The sequence below is a fragment of the Thermothelomyces heterothallicus genome, assembly GCF_042370625.1.
Source record: "Thermothelomyces heterothallicus CBS 202.75 unplaced genomic scaffold P884_scaffold_4, whole genome shotgun sequence".
Lineage (NCBI taxonomy): Eukaryota > Fungi > Ascomycota > Sordariomycetes > Sordariales > Chaetomiaceae > Thermothelomyces > Thermothelomyces heterothallicus.
In genome coordinates, this window is record NW_027192565.1 from 104,799 (window position 1) to 124,701 (window position 19,903).

General features: G+C 41.3%; 2 protein-coding genes across 2 annotated transcripts; one reads left to right on the forward strand and one right to left on the reverse strand.

The window, feature by feature from the left end:
* Positions 1–15,141: 15,141 nt before the first annotated feature.
* Positions 15,142–16,480, forward strand: P884DRAFT_267403 (uncharacterized protein; the record flags this gene model as incomplete). The annotated part of the gene is made up of 3 exons (XM_069442107.1): positions 15,142–15,556; positions 15,617–15,948; positions 16,013–16,480. 3 exons carry the CDS (start codon positions 15,142–15,144, stop codon positions 16,478–16,480), a joined length of 1,215 nt encoding a protein of 404 aa, XP_069299898.1.
* Positions 16,481–17,633: 1,153 nt separating this feature from the next.
* On the reverse strand, positions 17,634–19,483 carry P884DRAFT_318320 (uncharacterized protein; the record flags this gene model as incomplete). The annotated part of the gene is made up of 4 exons (XM_069445336.1): positions 17,634–18,276; positions 18,361–18,694; positions 18,753–19,095; positions 19,242–19,483. 4 exons carry the CDS (start codon positions 19,481–19,483, stop codon positions 17,642–17,644), a joined length of 1,554 nt encoding a protein of 517 aa, XP_069299899.1. The 3' UTR covers positions 17,634–17,641.
* Between the last annotated feature and the right edge of the window lie 420 nt (positions 19,484–19,903).

Sequence of the window (19,903 nt, forward strand, 5' to 3'; positions counted from 1 at the left end):
ACTCGAGAATGGTAAAAAGCACTTATAGAAACTAGTTAACAAGGCCTATACCAAAATTAAGGCACTTAAGATTACTAAAGCGAGCCGTATTAAGATCGAACTACCTAGTAAATATAGAGGAACTAAGGAGGATCTTATAAGGTTCCTAATAAACCTCTAATCCTACTTCCGGCTTAATGACGATAAGTTTCCAGATGACAAAGCTAAAGTCCTCTATATAGCTACAAGATTAGAGGGTAAGGCACTTAGATAGTTTGAACCTATATAGAATGACTATCTTACTAAGGAAGACGAGGATAACCAAGACGTGTTTATATAGGTAGTCTTTCGATCCTATGACCGTTTTAAAGAAGAGCTTTAAAAGGTTTTTAGCGATAAAGATGAGAAGATTTATACGTAAGAAAGGCTCGCTAATCTTCGATAGACCAAGTTAGTAGCCTCCTATATTATATAGTTTAGATAGGACATACTTAAGTCTTAGCTTAACGATAAGGCGTTAATATAACTATTCTATAATAGCTTAAAGGAAAAGGTTAAAGATAAGCTATATAAGTATAACTAGCCTAAAACTCTAGATAAATATATTATATAGGTTATTAGAATTGACGATCGGCTCTATATATAGGAATAATAGAAATAAGGTCAAATGAACGGAACTATAGTTAAGGCTAATAATAAGAAAAAGCGAGCGTATATTAGTACCTTATATAAGATATATCCTAGAGCTATAGATATAGATATAATATAGAAGTAGGATAAGAAGAAGACGTCTAAAGATAAGTCTAACGCTACCTATTATAACTATAGAAAGAAAGGATATTATAAGCGAGAATATCAAAGTCCAAAGAAAGACTAGAAACTAGTCCCTAGAAAGGAAATTATAGTTATTGACGAAACTATTAAGGATGTTACCAAAGTAGCAGCTATAAGCTACAAAGATAGGGATAGCGATATAGACAGTCTCAAATACGATAATAATGGCGAAGACAAACAGACGCCACACTCCGAACTAGTTACTATAGACCTAGAAATAGGTATTGCCGAATAGGATACGGTAGGAGAGTATACGCCACCGATTTCGATTCTTCTAGCCTTAAGGTAGTAGGGTTTTACAGTTATATAGAGGCGGGATAGATCGTAGATAACCGACACCTAAGGAGTTAACCAACCCGGACCGAATATCCTATTCCTTTAGGAATAGATCGAATGGTACCGTAACGAAGTTTTCTAGCTTAATACGGAGTTACGCGAACGAGATAAACGCCTGACTCGATTTACTTAGTAGAGTAAAGAGCTTAGGAATGAGATAAGGGAACTCTAACGTATTATAGAGACTATCAAAGGGGAATAGCCTATGATATACGATAGACCTGACAGTTATACCAAGCACTTTGACGATTAGCAACTTAGCTATGATATACGGAACCCTAAGCACTAGTTTATATATACGAATCGTAGAAAAGACGAACGTATATAGGAAAGCTACTAGAAGAAATATTCCTACCTTAGTATTAGGGTACCTATAGTCTATATATAGTAGGAAGGATTTGGAAAAGAATTCTAATATCTTCTAGGCGACGCTATACGACTATACCCTTAATATAAGGTATATATATAAGTGCCCTAGTTCTAATGTATAGTATATAAATGCTAATACCACTTCCGTAATAAATTTGAAAACAATCACTAGCTGACCTAATAGGAAAACGGGGACAGAAGTCTACGCCCTGTAGAATAGGTCTATAACGTAGGAAATAGAGCGGCTAAATTACTCTAGAAGATCGAAGCCCGAAGCCTAGAAGGCATTATAGTAGTTCTAAGACGAGCCTAGCCTAGGCACTACGGAACAGAACGAGGTACGTAAGACTTATACTAGAGTAACGATTGTCTTTATTATACGGACGAAAAGAAGTCACGAATTTAGGAGCTTTAGATAAAGCTATAGCGTATATAACGGAAAGTAGAACGGACCTAATGGTAGGAAGCTATAAGCACTCAATAGCTCATAGAAATAAGCATAATCGACGAAGCCGCCATTAGCCAAATAATCAAAGAGGTCAACACTAACCTAGGAAACGGGTTAGGGCCCTTTAAGAGGCCCGAAAACCATTAATACCTATATAGCGGCGAGTAGTAATATAGTATAGGAGGAACTAGTGTAAGAGACTATTATATCGAGACCTCCCGGTAGAAATATAGAAAATCGTTATAATCGCTAGACGACAATAGCAAGACAAGTAACTATAGATAATGGCGTAATAGAAGTAGTATAAAATGCTTATACTAGTAGATAGTAGAGTAGAGATAAACCTGATTTCACCGATACTTATAAATTAGCTATAGATACCCTAGAGAATAAAGCGGAAGTATAGTATAGTCAAAGGGCTATTTCTAATATAATAGGTATATAGGGAGACCAAACTAATCGACATTACTATAATAGGAAAGACTATAATAATCGTATTTAGCATTATAGATATAGGTAACGACAAAGATATAATATTAGGATTACTATAGTATAAAGATTATAACCTAGACATTAGCTAGAAGAATAGTAGCTACCTATAACCCTAGATAGAGTCGTATTCGACTAGCGTAATAGGGAGTATACAAGGATCGTAAAAGGACGATATCTAGGGAAAGACATATCCTACGGATCTACCGTAAGAGACAGGCAGTAGTAGGCAGACTACTATAGACTCTAGAAGAAGCGGTATAACGACATCGACACTACGATAGGAAGAACGAGCCGAACCGCTAATAGCTATTCTCTCCATTGACGTATATAGAATACTATAACTAGAATAATAGACCGAGATAGGAGAAATCGCTAGCATCGCTATAGACGGAATCAAATTCGTATATTATTAGAAAACCGAGAAACGAGACAAGACTAGGGAAGTACTAAAGGAGTACGAAGGACACCTAGCATTCGAACCAAAACATCTAGAAGGATTACCAGAACACGACCTATAGGATCACGAGATCAAGCTTAAGGAAGGAGCACGACTAAAGTTCTTTAAGATCTACTATATAAGCTAGACGTAGAACGAAGAACTTAAGCGGTATCTAGAGGAGAACCTTCGAAGAGGATATATCCGCCTGTCGATATTATTAGCAGGCTACCTAATCCTGTTTATACCTAAGAAAGATAGAAAGCTATAATTATATATCGACTATTAGTAACTTAACGAACAGACCGTAAAAAATCGATACCTGTTACTACTAATCTTATAGCTCTAAGATTAGTTAGTAGGAGCCTAATATTTTACGCGTCTTAACTTGCTATCGGCCTATAATTATATATAGATCAAAGAAGGCGATAAGTAGAAAATGGCCTTTAGGACACCCTATAGCTATTATAAGTACCTTATTATGCCATTTAGACTTACGAACGCGCTAATAACGTTCTAAGCCCTAATTGATTAAGCTATCTGCCCCTTTCTCGACAAATTTACGGTATATTATCTCGATAATATACTTATCTTCTCTAAGACGATAAACAAACACCGGAAGTATATAAGAGTAATGCTAGACACATTATATATATATAAGCTATTAGTTAATAAGGAAAAGAGCAAATTCTACGTTAAGAAGACGGTGTTTTTAAGATACAAGATATCCCTAGGACAAATCCGGATAGAACCTTTAAAGGTTAAAGCCATCAAGAACTGGCTATAACCGATATTAATCACGGAAGTACGAAGTTTCATCGGGTTTATAAACTTCTACTAGATATTTATTAAGAACTTTAGAGCAATCGCGTAACCATTGTATAAACTTACTAAGAAGAACGCTAAGTTCTAATAGGAAGAGCAATATAAGCAAGCATTTACGTAGATTTACGATACTATTACCAAGGATCTAGTACTAGTACTACTAGACCCTAAGAAGCTATTCGAGGTAAAAACGGACGCTTTAGACTATGCCATCAAAGGATAGTTAGGACAACGAGACAAACAAGGGAAGCTATATCCTATAGCCTTCTTTTCAAAGAAGCTCGATGAACTATATCTTAATTATCTAATCTACAATAAGGAACTACTTACGATTATCGAAGCTTTTAAGGAATGGCGACTATACCTTAGTAGTACGATCGAACCAGTATAAGTATACATAGATTACAAGAATTTACGGTACTTCACGATGACAAAAGAGCTTAACGGACGACAAATACGATAGGCAGAATTCCTTACGGAATTTAACTTTAAGATCCGCTATAAGAAGGGTAAAGAGAACGTACGAGCAGACGCCTTAAGTCGACGAACGGATTATACGAAAGGACAAACGGAAATAATGCTACTATTATTTAAGGAACGAATAGATAGAACGCTATACCACGAAATATAGATACCTATAGATAATAATCTACTCGACTTGTTCCTAGAATGTTACGTAATCTTTCGAGAAGAAAGGATTAACGAGGTATAGTATTAAGTAGCACCTAGACTAATGGTACCTAGCGGAGTAGAAGAAAAAGATAGAAAACTCTAGTACCAAGGCAAAGTATATATCTATAATGAGGATCAGTAGCTACAAATGATTTGAGAGCTTTATAAGTCGAAACTTAGAAGATATAAAGGGGTTACGAAGACTATCGCATAAGTCAAGAAACACTACGACTTTCTATAGTTAACGGTACGAGTTAAGGAAGTCGTACGGAGCTACGATATCTATAATCGAAGTAAGACGGCACGATATAAGCCGTATAGGCTACTTTAGCCACTGCTAACAGTTGACAAACCATAGAGTTTAGTTACGATAGACTTTATTACGAAATTACTAGAATCTAAGGATATAGCTATAGGAATAATCTATAATAGTATTCTTACTATAGTAGATCGCCTGACTAAATAAGTATACTTCTTTCCCTACAAGGAGTCCTAGATAGCTAAATAGCTAGCAGATATAATTTATCGGCAAGTTATATTAGTATATACTTGGCTATAAGAATAGATCACTAATAGAGATACCAAGTTCGTATCGAAGTTCTAGCAAGCGTTAATGTAACGATTAGGCGTTAATAGTAAACTATTAATAGTATATTACCTATAGACTAACAGATAAATAGAACGACTAAACTAAGTTATCGAATAATATCTCTACTCTTACATTAATTACTAGTAAGACGACTAGGTCATACTATTACTAATAGTATAACTCGCTTATAATATAATACTAATAGAAATGACTAAAGTTATACCGTTCTTCGCGAACTATAGATACAAAGCGGACCTTAGGCAAGGACTAGAGGTTATAGTGCTAAGAGTAGCAGTCAAAGTAAAACAGATATATACACTATACAAGAAGCTTAAAAAGGAACTCGAGTTTATCAGAACTAGAATAAAGAACTACTACAATAAATATAGGCTCGAGAGACCTTGCCTAGAGAGGTGTTATAGAAATATACATACAGATACCGCCTAGGCCACCGGCATAGATAGACCAATCAAGCCAAAGGAACGGAAGGACCAATCACAACATAAGAAGCGCTACGATCACTACACTCACCAGTGATCAGGGTAATCACCACTATACGATCACTTACGATTACTATAATCAGGAGTAATTACTAGGGTTATATATATATATAGATAGTCACTTGTTACAGTAGACTCTAGAGTCTACTAGTAATAGCAACTTACAATTATAATACTCCTAACAGTATTATACTACTATAAGAGATAACTCTATTATTATAAACCCTTTAGCTTTACCGAATCCCTTAGACGACCTATATACTTGTCCCACGTCACTTACCTTCGTCTGAACCCTTTCAGAAGAAGTCTAAGTTAGGTTCGTCATACGTTACTATCACTCCCTTTGTTCTATCATGGTTTAGAACAGAGGTGACTTCGACCTCGACATCGATATAGCTACTAACGTTACGGCCGAACAACTGCTTGCCTAGCTTAGTCAGCTCTAGTAGCGAATCTAGGAGTTAGACTAGAGAGACAAGGCTACTTAAGCCCGAATCAAGGAACTCGAGAACGGCGAAAAGCACTTGTAGAAACTGGTTAACGAGGCCTATACTAAAATTAGGGCGCTCGAGACTGCCAAAGCAAGCCGTATCAAGATCGAACTACCTAGTAAGTACGGAGGAACCAAGGAGGACCTTGTAGGGTTTTTAACCAACCTCCGATCCTACTTCCGGCTTAATGACGATAAGTTTCTAGACGACAAAGCCAAAGTTCTCTACGTAGCCACGAGACTAGAGGGTAAGGTATTTAGATAGTTCGAACCTATATAGAACGACTATCTTACTAAGGAAGACAAGGATAACCGAGACACGTTTACGTAGGTAGTCTTTCGATCCTACGACCGTTTTAAAGAAGAGCTTTGGAAGGTTTTTGGCGATAAAGACGAGAAGATCTATATGTAAGAAAGACTTGCTAATCTCTGATAGACTAAGTTAGTAGCCTCCTATGCTATATAGTTTAGATAGGACATGCTTAAGTCTTAGCTTAACGATAAGGTATTAATATAACTATTCTATAATGGCTTAAAGGAAAAGGTTAAAGATAAGCTATATAAGTATAACTAGCCTAAAACTCTAGATGAATATATTATATAGGCTATTAGAATCGACGATCGGCTCTATATATAGGAGTAATAGAAACGAGGTCGAATAAGCGGAACCATAGTTAAGGCTAACGATAAGAAAAAGCAAACATATATTAGTACCTCGTATAGGATATATCCTAGAGCTATAGATATAGATATAGTATAGAAGTAGGATAAGAAAAAGATATCTAAAGATAAGTCTAACGCTACCTATTATAACTATAGAAAGAAAGGACACTATAAGCGAGAATGTCGAAGCCCGAAGAAAGACTAGAAACTAGTCCTAGGAAAGGAAACTATAGTCATCAACGAAACTAAGGATGTCGTCAAAGTAGCAGCTACAAGCTACGAAGATAGGGATAGTGACATAGATAGTCTCGGATGTAATGGCGATAGTAAAGACGAATAAACACTATACTCCGAACTAGTCACTATAGACCTAGAAATAGGCATTGCCGAATGGGATACCGTAGGAGAGTATATACCACCGATTTCGATTCTCCTAGCCTTAAGGTAATAGGGTTTTACGGTCACGTAGAGACGGGATAGATCGTAGACAACCGATACCTAAGGAATTAAAAGACCTAGACCAAATATCTTGTTCCTTTAGGAACGGATCGAATAGTACCATAATGAAGTTTTCCAGCTTAATATAGAGTTATATAAATAAGATAGATGCCTAACTTGACTCGCCTAGTAGAGTAACGAGATAAGGGATAAAATAAGGGAACTCCGATGTATCGTAGAAACTATCAAAGGGGAACAGCCTATAATATACGATAGACCTGATAGTTATACCAAGTACTCTGACGATTAGTAACTTAGCTATGACGTATAGAACCCCGAGCACTAGTTTATATATATAAACCGTAGAAAGGACGAACATATATAGGAAAGCTACTAGAAGAAACATTCCTACCTTAGCATTAGGGCACCTATAGTCTATATATAGTGGGAAGGATTCGGAAAAGAATTCTAATATCTTCTAGGCGACGCTATACGACTATACCCTTAACACAAGGTATACATATAAGTGCCCTAGTTCTAATATATAGTATACAAATGCTAATACTACTTCTACGACAAATTCGAAAACAATTACTAGCCGACCCGATAAGAAAACGGGGACAGAAGTTTACGCCCTATAGAATAGGTCTACGACGTAGGAAACAGAGCAGCCGAATTGCTCTGGAAGATCAAAGCCCGAAGCCTAGAAGGTATTACGGTAGTTCCAAGACGAGCCTGGCCTAGGCACTACAGAACAGGACGAGACATATAGGACTTATGCTAGAGTAACGATTGTCTTTATTACGCGGACGAAAAGAAATCGCGAATTCGGGAGCTTTAGATGAAGCTATGGTACGTATGATAGAAAGTAGAACGGACCTAATAGTAGGAAGCTATAAGCACTTAATAGCTTATGGAAATAAGTACGATTGACGAAGCCGCTATTAGCTAAATAATCGAAGAGGTTAATACTAACCTAGGAAATAGGTTAGGGCCCTTCGAGGGGCCTGAAAACCATTAACGCCTATATAGTGGTAAGTAATAGTGTAGTATAGGAGGAACTAGCGTAAGAGACCGCTATATTGAGACCTCCTAGTAGAAATATAGGAAATCGCTACAATCTTTAGACAACGATGGCAAGACAAGCGATTATAGATAACGGCATAATGGAAGTAGTACAAAATGCTTGTACTAGTAGATAGTAAAGTAGAGATAAACCTGATTTCGCTAATACTTATAAATTAGCTATAGATACCCTAGAGAATAAAACAGAAGTATAGTATAGTCAAAGGGCTATTCCTAATATAATAGGTACGTAGGGAGACTAAACCGATTGATATTACTATAGTAGGGAAGACTATAATAGTTATATTTAGTATCGTAGATATAGGTAATGACAAAGATATGATATTAGGATTACTATAGTATAAAGATTATAACCTAGACATTAACTAGAAGAATGGTAGCTACCTATAACCCCGAACGGAGTCGTATTCGACTAGTAAGATAGGGAGCGTACAAGGATCGCGAGTAGACGATGCTCAAGAAAAGGCATATCCTACAGATCTACTATAAGAGACAGGCAGTGGCAGACAGACCATTACAGACTCTAGAAGAAGCGGTATAACGACATCGACACTACGATAGGAGGAACGAGCCGAACCGCTAATAGCTGTTCTCTCCGTTAACGTATACAGAACACTGTAACTAGAATAGTAGATCGAGATAGGAGAAGTTACTAGCATTGCCATAGATAGAACCAAGTTCGTATACTATTAGAAAACTAAGAAATAAGACAAGACTAGGAAGGTACCAAAGGAGTACAAGGGACACCTAGCATTTAAACCGAAGCATCTAGAAGGATTACCAGAACACGGCCTATAGGATTACGAGATCAAGCTCAAGGAAGGAGTACAACTAAAGTTCTTTGAAATTTATTATACGAGCTAGACGTAAAACGAAGAACTTAAGCGATATTTAGAGGAGAACCTTCGAAGAGGATATATCTGCCTGTCGACATCGCTAGTAGGCTACCTAATCCTATTTATGCCTAAGAAAGACGGAAAGCTATAGTTATACGTCGACTATCGGTAACTTAACAAATAGACCGTGAAAAACCGATACCTATTACTACTAATCTTATAGCTCCGAGATTAGTTAGTAGGAGCCTAATATTTTATATATCTTAACTTACTATCGGCCTATAACTATATATAGATCAAAGAAGGCGACGAGTAGAAAACGGCCTTTAGGATACCCTATAGCTACTATAAGTACCTCGTCATGCTATTCGGACTTACGAACGCGTTAGTAATATTCTAAGCCCTGATTAATTAAGCTATCTAACCCTTTCTTGACAAATTTGTAATATATTATCTTAACGATATACTTATCTTCTCTAAGACGATAGACAAACACCGGAAGTACGTAAGAGTAGTGCTAGACGCGTTATATACGTACAAGCTATTAGTTAACAAGGAAAAGAGTGAATTCTACGTTAGGAAGATGGTATTTCTAGGATACGAGATATCCCTAGGACAAATTCGGATGGAACCCTCAAAGGTTAAAGCTATTAAGAATTAGCCACGACCGACGTTAGTCACGGAAGTATAAAGTTTCATCGGGTTTACAAACTTCTACCGGATGTTCATCAGGAACTTTAGAGCGATCGTACAACCATTGTATGAACTTACCAAGAAGAACGCTAAATTCCAATAGGAAGAGCGATACGAGCAAGCACTTATATAGATTCGCGACGCTATCACCGAAGATCTAGTACTAGTATTGCTAGACCCTAAGAAGCTATTCGAGGTGGAAACGGACGCTTTAGACTATACCATTAGAGGATAGTTAGGATAACGAGACAAACAAGGGAAGCTATATCCTATAGCCTTCTTCTTAAAGAAGCTCGATAGACTACGTCTTAATTATCTAATCTATAACAAGGAACTACTTGCGATTATCGAAGCTTTTAAGGAATAGCGACTATACCTTAGTGGTATAATTAAACTAGTACAAGTATATACAGATCATACAGAAGGACGAACGGAAACAATACTACCATTATTTAAGGAACAAATAGATAGAACGCTATACTACAAAATATAGACACCTGTAGATAATGATCTACTTGACTCGTTCCTAGAATGTTACATAATCTTTCGAGAAGAAAGGATTAACGAGGCATAGTATCAAGTAGCACCTGGACTAGTAGTACCTAGCAGAGTAGAAGAAAAAGATAGAAAACTCTGGTACCGAGGCAAAGCATATATCTATGACAAAGACCAATAGCTACGAATGATTCGAGAACTCCATAAGTCGAAACTCGGAGGATATAAAGGAGTTACGAAGACTATTATATAAGTCAAGAAACACTACGACTTTCTATAGTTAACGGCACGAGTTAAGGAAGTCGTACGGAACTGCGACATCTACAATTGAAGCAAAACGGCATGATACAAGCCGTATAGGCTACTTTAGCCACTGCCAATAGCTAACAAACTATAGAGTTTAGTTACGATAGACTTTATCACGAAACTGCTAGAATCCAAGGATACGGCTATAGGAGTAATCTACAATAGTATTCTTACTATAGTAGATCGCCTAACTAAATAGATATACTTCTTTCCCTACAAGGAGTCCTAGATAGCTAAATAGCTAGTAGATATAATCTATCGGTAAGTTATATTAGTGTACACTTAGCTACGAGAATAGATTACCGACAGAGATACCAAGTTTATATCGAAGTTCTAGTAAGCGTTAATATAATAACTAGGCGTTAATAGCAAGCTATTAACGGCATATTACCTGTAGACTAACAGACAAACGGAGCGACTAAACCAAGTTATTAAGTAGTACCTCCATTCTTATATTAACCATTAGCAAGACAACTAGGTTATACTATTACCAATAGTATAACTCGCCTATAACATGACGCCAATAGAAACGACCAAAGTTACACCGTTCTTTACGAACTATAGATACAAAGCAGACCTAAGGCAAGAACCAGAGGTCATAGTACCAAGAGCAGTAGTTAAAGCAGAATAGATACATACACTATATAAGAAGCTTAAAAAGGAACTCGAGTTTGTTAGAACTAGAATAAAGAACTACTATGACAAATACAGGCTCGAGGGACCTTGCCTAGAGAGGGGAGACAAAGTCTATCTAATTATACGAAACCTACGAACCAAACGACCAAGTACAAAGCTAGACTTTAAGAAGGTCGGACCCTTCGTTATTAAAGAATGAATTTCGACATCTAACTACCGACTATCGTTACCGTCATCTATATAATTACAGACAGATATTTTTTATATTTCACTTCTTAAACTAGCACCAAAAAACGCTAAGATCGCTATAAATATCGAAGCAGAGGACGAAGAGGAAGAATAGGACATCAAAGAAATCCTAGATTTACATATTATTAATAGGGAACTATAATATCTAGTCAAATAGCTTGATTTTAGACTAGAAGATAACTTATAGGAACTAGTCAAGAACTTAAACTACCCTAAGAAACTCGAATAGTTCCATCGGCAGAACCCGGATCGGCCAAAGGCAAACCTAGCACAGAATCGAAGACGGCGCCTTAGTTAATAACATCGACGCTACCGTTAAGCTACACGTCTAGAACAGCCTCCGATTCCTACTGCTCTACCGCCTCTAATTCGTCTAGATTCGACAAACCCCATATAACCATGTCTACCCCCTTCTTTACCAAAAACTCTCGTTATTTACAAACCCGAGTCAAACGGGCTAACGCCTTAGAAGCTTTACATTGGTATTCTTATAGCAAGGCTTCGGCCTCTTTCTCTTTAGCCTTCAAATAACATTACTTATATATAATACAATCTACTACATTACGATTAGTGATATACCTTCGTAAGGGAACAAGAACCTATAAGAAAAAACTAGAACGCTGGAACCATTATAAGCACGACCCCGATGTATATAAGCCTTATAACGACGAGATTTTTCAATCATTTTATATACTTGGTTATACTCTATGTAATAGGAATATACTATCACTACAAACCCGTGATCGGAAATAAACTAAGTTAGACGCTTATAACGAATAGACACTTAGGACCTATATATATTAGATGGTATAATTGATAGTACAAAGGATAACAAGGAGCTAAGGAGAAAAACATATATAAGGATCGCGAGGGATATTAGCGCTATTTGAAACGGCCTAAAGAGGGCTTTCGGGTTAAAAGCCTTGAAGGAGGGGCATCATATCACGGAAATATATATATAGATACCGCCTAGGCTACCGGCATAGACAGACTAATCAAGCCGAAGGAACAGAAGGACCAATTACAACATGAGAAGCACTACGATCACTACACTTACCAGTGATCAGGGTAATCACCACTATACAATCACTCGCGATCACCATGATCAGGAGTGATCACCAGGGTTATATATATATATAGATAGTCACTCGTTATGGTAGACTCTAGAGTCCGCTAGTAATAGTAACTTACAATCATAATACTCCTAACAGTATCGTACTACTATAAGAGATAACTCTATTATTATAAACCCTTTGGCTTTACCGAATCCCTTAGACGACCTATACACTTGTCCCGCGTCACTTACCTTCGTCTGAACCCTTTTAGAAGAAGTCTGAGTTAGGTTCGTTACAAGAGGGGAGACAAAGTCTATCTAATCATACAAAACCTATAAACTAAATGACTAAGCACGAAGCTAGACTTTAAGAAGGTTAGACCCTTTGTTATCAAAGAACGAATTTCGATATCTAACTATTAACTATTGTTACCGTTATCTATATAACTATAGATAGATGTTTTTTATATTTTACTTCTCGAACCAGCACCGAAAAATGCCAAGATCGCTACAAATATCGAAGTAGAGGACGAAGAGGAAGAATAGGATATTAAAGAAATCCTAGATTTACATATTATTAACGGGGAACTATAGTATCTAGTTAAATAGCTTAATTTTAGACTAGAAAACAACTTATAGGAACTAGTTAAGAACTTAAACTACCCTAAGAAACTTGAATAGTTCTATCGGCAGAACCTAGATCGGCTAAAGGCAAACCTAGGATAGAATCGAAAATAGTGCCCTAGTTAATAACGTTAACGCTACCGTTAAGCTGTATGTCTAGAACGGCCTCCGATTCCTACTGCTCTACCGCCTCTAATTTATCTAGATTTGACAAACCCCGTGTAACTATATCTGCCCCCTTCTCTACTAAAAACTCTCGTTACTTACAAACCCGAGTTAAATAGGCTAACGCCTTAGAAGCTTTGCATTAGTACTCTTATAACAAGGCTTTAGCCTCTTTCTCTTTAGCCTTTAAACGACGTTACTTATATATAATACGATCTACTACGCTACAATTAGCGATATACCTTTATAAGGGAACGAGAACCTATAAAAAGAAACTAGAACGCCAGAACTATCGTAAGCACGACCCCGACGTATATAAGCCTCGTAATGACAAGATTTTTTAATCATTTTATATACTCGGTTATACTCTACATAATAAGAACATACCATTACTATAAACCTATGATCGGAAATAAACTAAGCTAGATACTTACAACAAATAGACGCTTAGGACCTATATACATTAGATGGTATAATTAACAGTATAAAGGATAACAAGGAGCTAAGGAGAAAAACACGTATAAAGATCGCAAGGGATGTTAACGCTATTTAAAACAGCCTAAAGAGGGCTTTCGGGTCAAAAGCCTTAAAGGAAGGGCATCGTATCACGGAAATATATATATAGATGCTGCCTAGGCCACCGGCATAGACAGACCAATCAAGCCAAAGGAACAGAAGGACCAATTACAATATAAGAAGCGCTATAATTACTACGCTCACCAGTGATCAGGGTAATCACCACTATACGATTACTCACGATTACCGTGATTAGGAGTGATCACTAGGGTTATATATATATATAGATAGTCACTCGTTATGGTAGACTCTAGAGTTCACTAGTGATAGTAACTTATAATCATAGTACTCCTAATAGCATCGTACTACTATAAGAGATAACTCTGTTATTATGAACCCTTTGGCTTTACTAAATCCCTTAGATGACCTGTATACTTGTCCCGCGCTACTTACCTTCGTCTGAACCCTTTTAGAAGAAGTCTGAGTTGGGTTCGTCACAGGATGGCAAATTTCTTCTACTTTTGGACATCCTATTACGTACTCTAATATTTGACCTAGAATACACTCCTTCTAACCTCGAGACAATGAGAGGTCACTCTACTCTACTAGGAGACTAATTAATTAATATAATGAATCCGTGTGGAGATTAGTCGAATAAGTCCCTCTAGAATGGGCCTTGTAAGCTTACTAAGATATCTCCTTCTAACTTTACTAGTTCCTTTGTCGATAATTATTATATCTTTTTAGCTCTATTCCGCCAATTCTATTAGCCCGTCAGAGGACTAGTCAGACTGGTACTCTAAAAAAAATTTCTTTAGCTTTATTTCGCTAACTTTACTAGCCTTGATCCCTAACCGAATCCTCTAACTCTAATGATTTAGGATGCTATTCTAAGGCTATTAAAGTTACTAATCTAATTCGATTTACTAATACTGTAAGTGGTACGTAGGGTATAACCATCAAGTAGTTATATTAGTGATCTTTTAATTGTTAGCCGAGGTAGTAACTACGTAAGCCTCTGATAGGAAATTAGTAGGAATTAATAGGAATTGGTGGGAATTGGTGGGAATTGGTGGAAGATGGATTACGTTAATCGAACTCCACAGCCATGTGAATGTGTGGCATGTGGAGCTTCAGAGGGTCCATGTGATTCACCAGACAGGTCTTTCTAACGTCATAGTCAGGTAGGTTCGCAGAAGCAATCTACACTATTGTATGGATTTGCGTCAAGATCAGTTTACTACGGTGGCGAGCCAAAGTTTTTTCCCCTACCCAGGTACCGACAGGGGGCCGCCCAAAAAAACTATAGAAGTGTGTATAGGCCTGGTTAGGATGCCTGTCGGCACCTAAACAGGGGAAGAAACTTACCCCTGATACCAAGTAACCACAACCCCACCACACATCGACACGATGGCGCAGCACTCGCCATCCTCGCCTCACTACAGGCACCAATCTTCGCTAGAGAACATCATTAAACTTCAACCCGAATTTCCATTAAGCCCAGATGCGCGCGACCGGTCCAGGCGCAGATTCTACCATATCGTGGACCATTTTGAGGCGACCGCTGAGAATGGGAACAGCAACAGAGACAACGGGGGGAACGACGGGGGCGGCGGCGGCAGCAACAAGCCTCCATACAATCGCTCGCGGCTGATTCGTCTTACATACGACCATGCTCGCTCGCCACTTTCACAGGACAACTTCCTACGAGCTTTCTTTGGCTCCCTCGAATTATCTATGGACGGCAACGAAGCCCTGGACGAGCAGATTTCGGAGAAGTTTTTTAGCTTTGCAGATTACCTCTTCTACAACTTCTTCCTACCCCGTAAGTTGCATTGTCCATCCCTTGTCTCACACCTTCATGCAGGTAGCTAACTCCTATTAGTCAAGGCATCTGCCAGGAAGACCCCCCAGCCCTCGCCAGCAAGCCATTCCGTCATTCAACGATTGCAGGAAGAAAGGGATGATTCTGTGGGGACCCCCCATATAATATCTGCCCTGCGCGCTATATGCCTCATCCGCGACCGCCATCGTTGCGTCGTGACACGAAGATTCGACAGCAGCGAAGCACTGAGCCGCTTTGCGAGCGCCGGCGATGACGCCCGAGATGACGACGGTACCTTGCTCAACGAGGAGCAACCTGGGTCGTTTGAACCCTTGGAAGTTGCCCATATCCTGCCGCACTCGTTGACAAAGCTTGGACGCGGCAAAGAACTGGTATTTAGCCCCAGCAGTTTGCGAACGCAGCCGTTTGTTTAACCAAAACTCCTTTCGTTTTTAGAATTCCGCCAAGCAAGCGGCCTTGACTATTCTCAATATATTCGACCACGGAATCGGGCACTTGATCGAAGGCGTCGAGATTGATCGGCCGCGCAACGCCTTGACCCTCACCCACTATATGCACGACCTGTTTGGCAATTTTCATATATCCTTCGAGCCCGTGCCCGACGCAGAACCTCACACCTATCGAATCGAATCGTTTGTCCGGCCCGCTTTGGTGCGGGGGCTTCTTCCCGTGACCCGGACGCTCTTCCTGACAGACAGCCGCACGATTGACCCACCCTCGGCCCGGCTCCTAGCCATCCACCGTGCTATTGCGCGCATCCTCCACCTGTCAGCAGCAGGCGCCTACATCGATAACATCCTCAGAGACGTGGAAGACGCCGAAACACACGGTGTACAGGCGGACGGCTCTACAGACCTGGGCCTTCTCGTCCACCTTGGCTTGTGGAGGGACGGCGTAGACTGACATGGTCGATTTTCCTCGGTAAACGCTGGGGGAAGGGACTCGGTCCGGTGCTACTGTTCCTGTCCTGCCTCGTGCAACACCAACACACGGCCTGTCACTGTTCTCCTTCGCCGGCCACGGGCATTATCTTAGTCTCCACCGCAACGTCCACGCGCTATAGGAAGAAGTCAAGTCCGTCGCACGGCCCCAAGAACTTAGAATAGATAGAATTATGACTAATGTCAACTAAATACGCTCAGGACCGTAATTTAACGCCATAGGCCCTCTCTACGTAGTTCTTGAAGTGGTTCAAGTGCTTGAACTCCAACGCCTTCCCCCTACACTTCGGGTGGTTGCACTATATCTGCTTCACGGCACCAAGCTGCCGCGTGTGCGTCCCCTCGGCATGATGGTACATCACCGCCGGTCGACAATACCTAAGCGTCCTTTCTCCATAGGACACGGTTTCATCCCCGATGCACAGGGGCCATTGCTTCCTGTCCATCAGGAGCGGGAAGGGGTCCGGCACTGAAGAATCTTCCTTCACAGTGATATCGGCCGGCGCCCTACGTCTGATGCGGTTCCGCTCCGAGGTCTCTCGTTTTCCGCACAGGGCGACCACGAGCTCGGCCGCCTGGATACGGAGTTTGAGTAGTTCGCTGTCCTACACATCCTCGTTCCTAGTCGCATGAGTCAGGACCTATAGGGCTCGTACTCTTCGTCGGAGAGATGTGTAACGATCCTGGTCACTCCCTGCAGGTCTCCGTCTCTGGTGCCAGCTGTGTCCTCGTCCACCCGTCCCTCGATATAGCCGCTGCCAAGGTCGATCAGCCAAGCGTTGGTATTCTTGTTGATCATGACGTGTTGTGTTCCGCTTTGGCATCGCCCCAGACAATATGACTGAGCGATGGAGTTGCTCGACAGTTTCCCGGATCTATCTTTCCCAACGCTGTCGGAGGGGAATGGGCGTGTGGAGCAGGTGGTCTTCGAACAAGAGCCCGCCGTTCTCGCGACAATGGTCGATGTAATATAATAACTGGCTGTGACCAAGCGTACCGCACTGTCAAGACTCACCCAAACATGGCGCTCGGAACAGGAAGTTCAGCACTTGATAATAATTATGTAAACAAAGTCCAGAGTTCCGGAGTCTGACTATTCCAGGGCAGATTTATCCACGGCATCTCACCTGTCTCCCTCCTGTGCTCGCTCCGGCCTGTTGCGCCGTGTGAAGCACAACTGGTGCAACAGGGTGCGCTCCCCGTTGGCCAGGAACCTCTTCCTCTTTTCCTCCGGACCCCAGGCGACCAACACGTGCTGCATCCTCACCACGGTGGGCTCCTTGATATTGTCACCCTTGCCAACCTTCCTCATGTACAGCGCCGGCACGACCGTGGCGACGTTGAGGAGCTCTTTGTATAGTTGCTGTTTGCTCGGCCGGGGCTCCAGCTTGGCTAGGCCGAACGGCCTGCGGTTCTGCAGGATGTTCTCGCACTTGAGCTTGGGCAGGTCCTGCAGGAACTCCGGGCTCATCTCGAGCTCTTGCTGGCTGTTCCACACGATATATGGGTTCAGGTCGAGGTAGAAGTGATGCGTCGAGGTCATCAGTTTTTCATGGAGCTTCACCGCGGGCTTGATGATGCTCTCTTGGCACGAATGGCAGAGCCTGTTCCAGTCTTTGTCGTGGTTGAACACTCTGAACAGGGATGCGACATCGGCTGTCAGTTCTCGGATTCGTCCGAGTCGTGCTTGCTGATAGTCAGGTGAACAGATGAGGGCGTTGAGCGCCTCGGCCCTCCATGTGCGCAGCGCGAAGAGGTCTTGGGAAGTGGCCGGTCAGTAATAATTATTAAGACAATTGCACTCTATTTTGCCACGTGCGAAACAGCTCGGCGACCACCCACCTCGTTTGGGTTCTACGTTGGTCTGCATCGACCCCTCCACGAAACTGATGATCTCGACGGCCTCAGGGGCCACACCGAAGAGGATCCTCTGAAAGATTTGGTCTTGCAGCCAGCGCATCGTAACCGCAATCAGGATGTCGACGTCTGTCTCGGGGAACATACACCCGTAGGCCAAATCGGCCTCGCTGCGCAGATACCTTCTCAGCTTTTGAATGTCTGCTGGCCGTTTCTTAGCCGCCTCCACGACGGCGTCTCTCTTGTTTTCGTCATCAAGGATTGGATCCATGAAGCTTGAGATCCAGTCGGTAATGCCACGTACTAGGTCATCAAAGTCCTGCATCCAAATGTTCAGCCGCGCCCTTGGCCTATGAAAACGATGGTGGTTTGTTTACCTGGCCAACCTCCTTCGGCGTCAGGTCCTTCCGGTAGGGCTGGAGACTGAAGATGTGGGATCGTGCTTCGTCGAGCTCTCTCTTGAGGCCCTTGTTCTCTGCCTTTAGAGCGTCAATCATTTCCGCCAGGTTACCGCCAACGGTATCTGTTATCTCGTTGGATTTGACGGCGAGTTTTCGTGCCAGTTGATCAACTGCGCGCTCTGCCTGCTTGGCACGATGGTTGGCTTCTCGAAGCTGAGCCCGTAGCTCATCCATTTCCCGCTGATACCTCTGCTCCAGCTCCCTCTCTTTGCTCCGTTGCAGCTGGGAAAGGACCAAGTCGTCTCGCGATTGTGATGGCCTGGGGACAAGGAAATGTTGGTAAGTTCGATGTGTTGAGCCGCGGGTGGTTTAGGCCGAATTAGATGCCGAAGCACCAGAACAGCCGATGCAAAGACGGGAGGACTTGGCGATTGAAGAGCCAGATAGAACTAGAAGTGCACTTACCTTAGATGTTGGCTGCCGACATTCTCGACATTTCCACGGTTGTGCAATGCGGTCAAAGACCCGCGTGCGTCAATGCTTGACAGCCCTCGGCTACAAGACTGCGTTGATCGATCTGTTGGCTGCCAGAGCATCTCAAAGTGCTCGTTTAGTGGGAGGTCTCCAGGACGCTTTCGCAACGGAGCTTCGTGGGTCGATAATTCCTTTACAGGCTCGCCGTTGAACTCGCGATTGAGACCTTCCATGCCGCTGCACTTACGCGTCGTCCGGTTGGATAAATGTAGCAAGATACGGCAGTTCCGCCTTTCTTTTTACAGCTCACAGACGGTCGAGCTAACGTATGGACGAGCTGAAAGGTACGCCTGTAGACACTGCACCTTTCGTAGGTAGCAAAATCAATGTTGGGCTGGATAAGGCTGAAGGCGGGCCAACCAGACTTGGGAGTACGGATCCGTATGACAACCCGGAACAGAACTGTAAGGTACTGTACATAAGCTACGTACTTAGGTACCTATGAATGTATGTATTGTACATATATCCATTCGAGTACTGTCACTTGTTACAGGCTGCAAGATTGGCCCTGTGCGTGCCCAATCGCGGCCAAAGCAACTTAGCATGACTCTAAGCAGGAGTGTCTTATTAACGTCACCCTCCATTGAGAGATG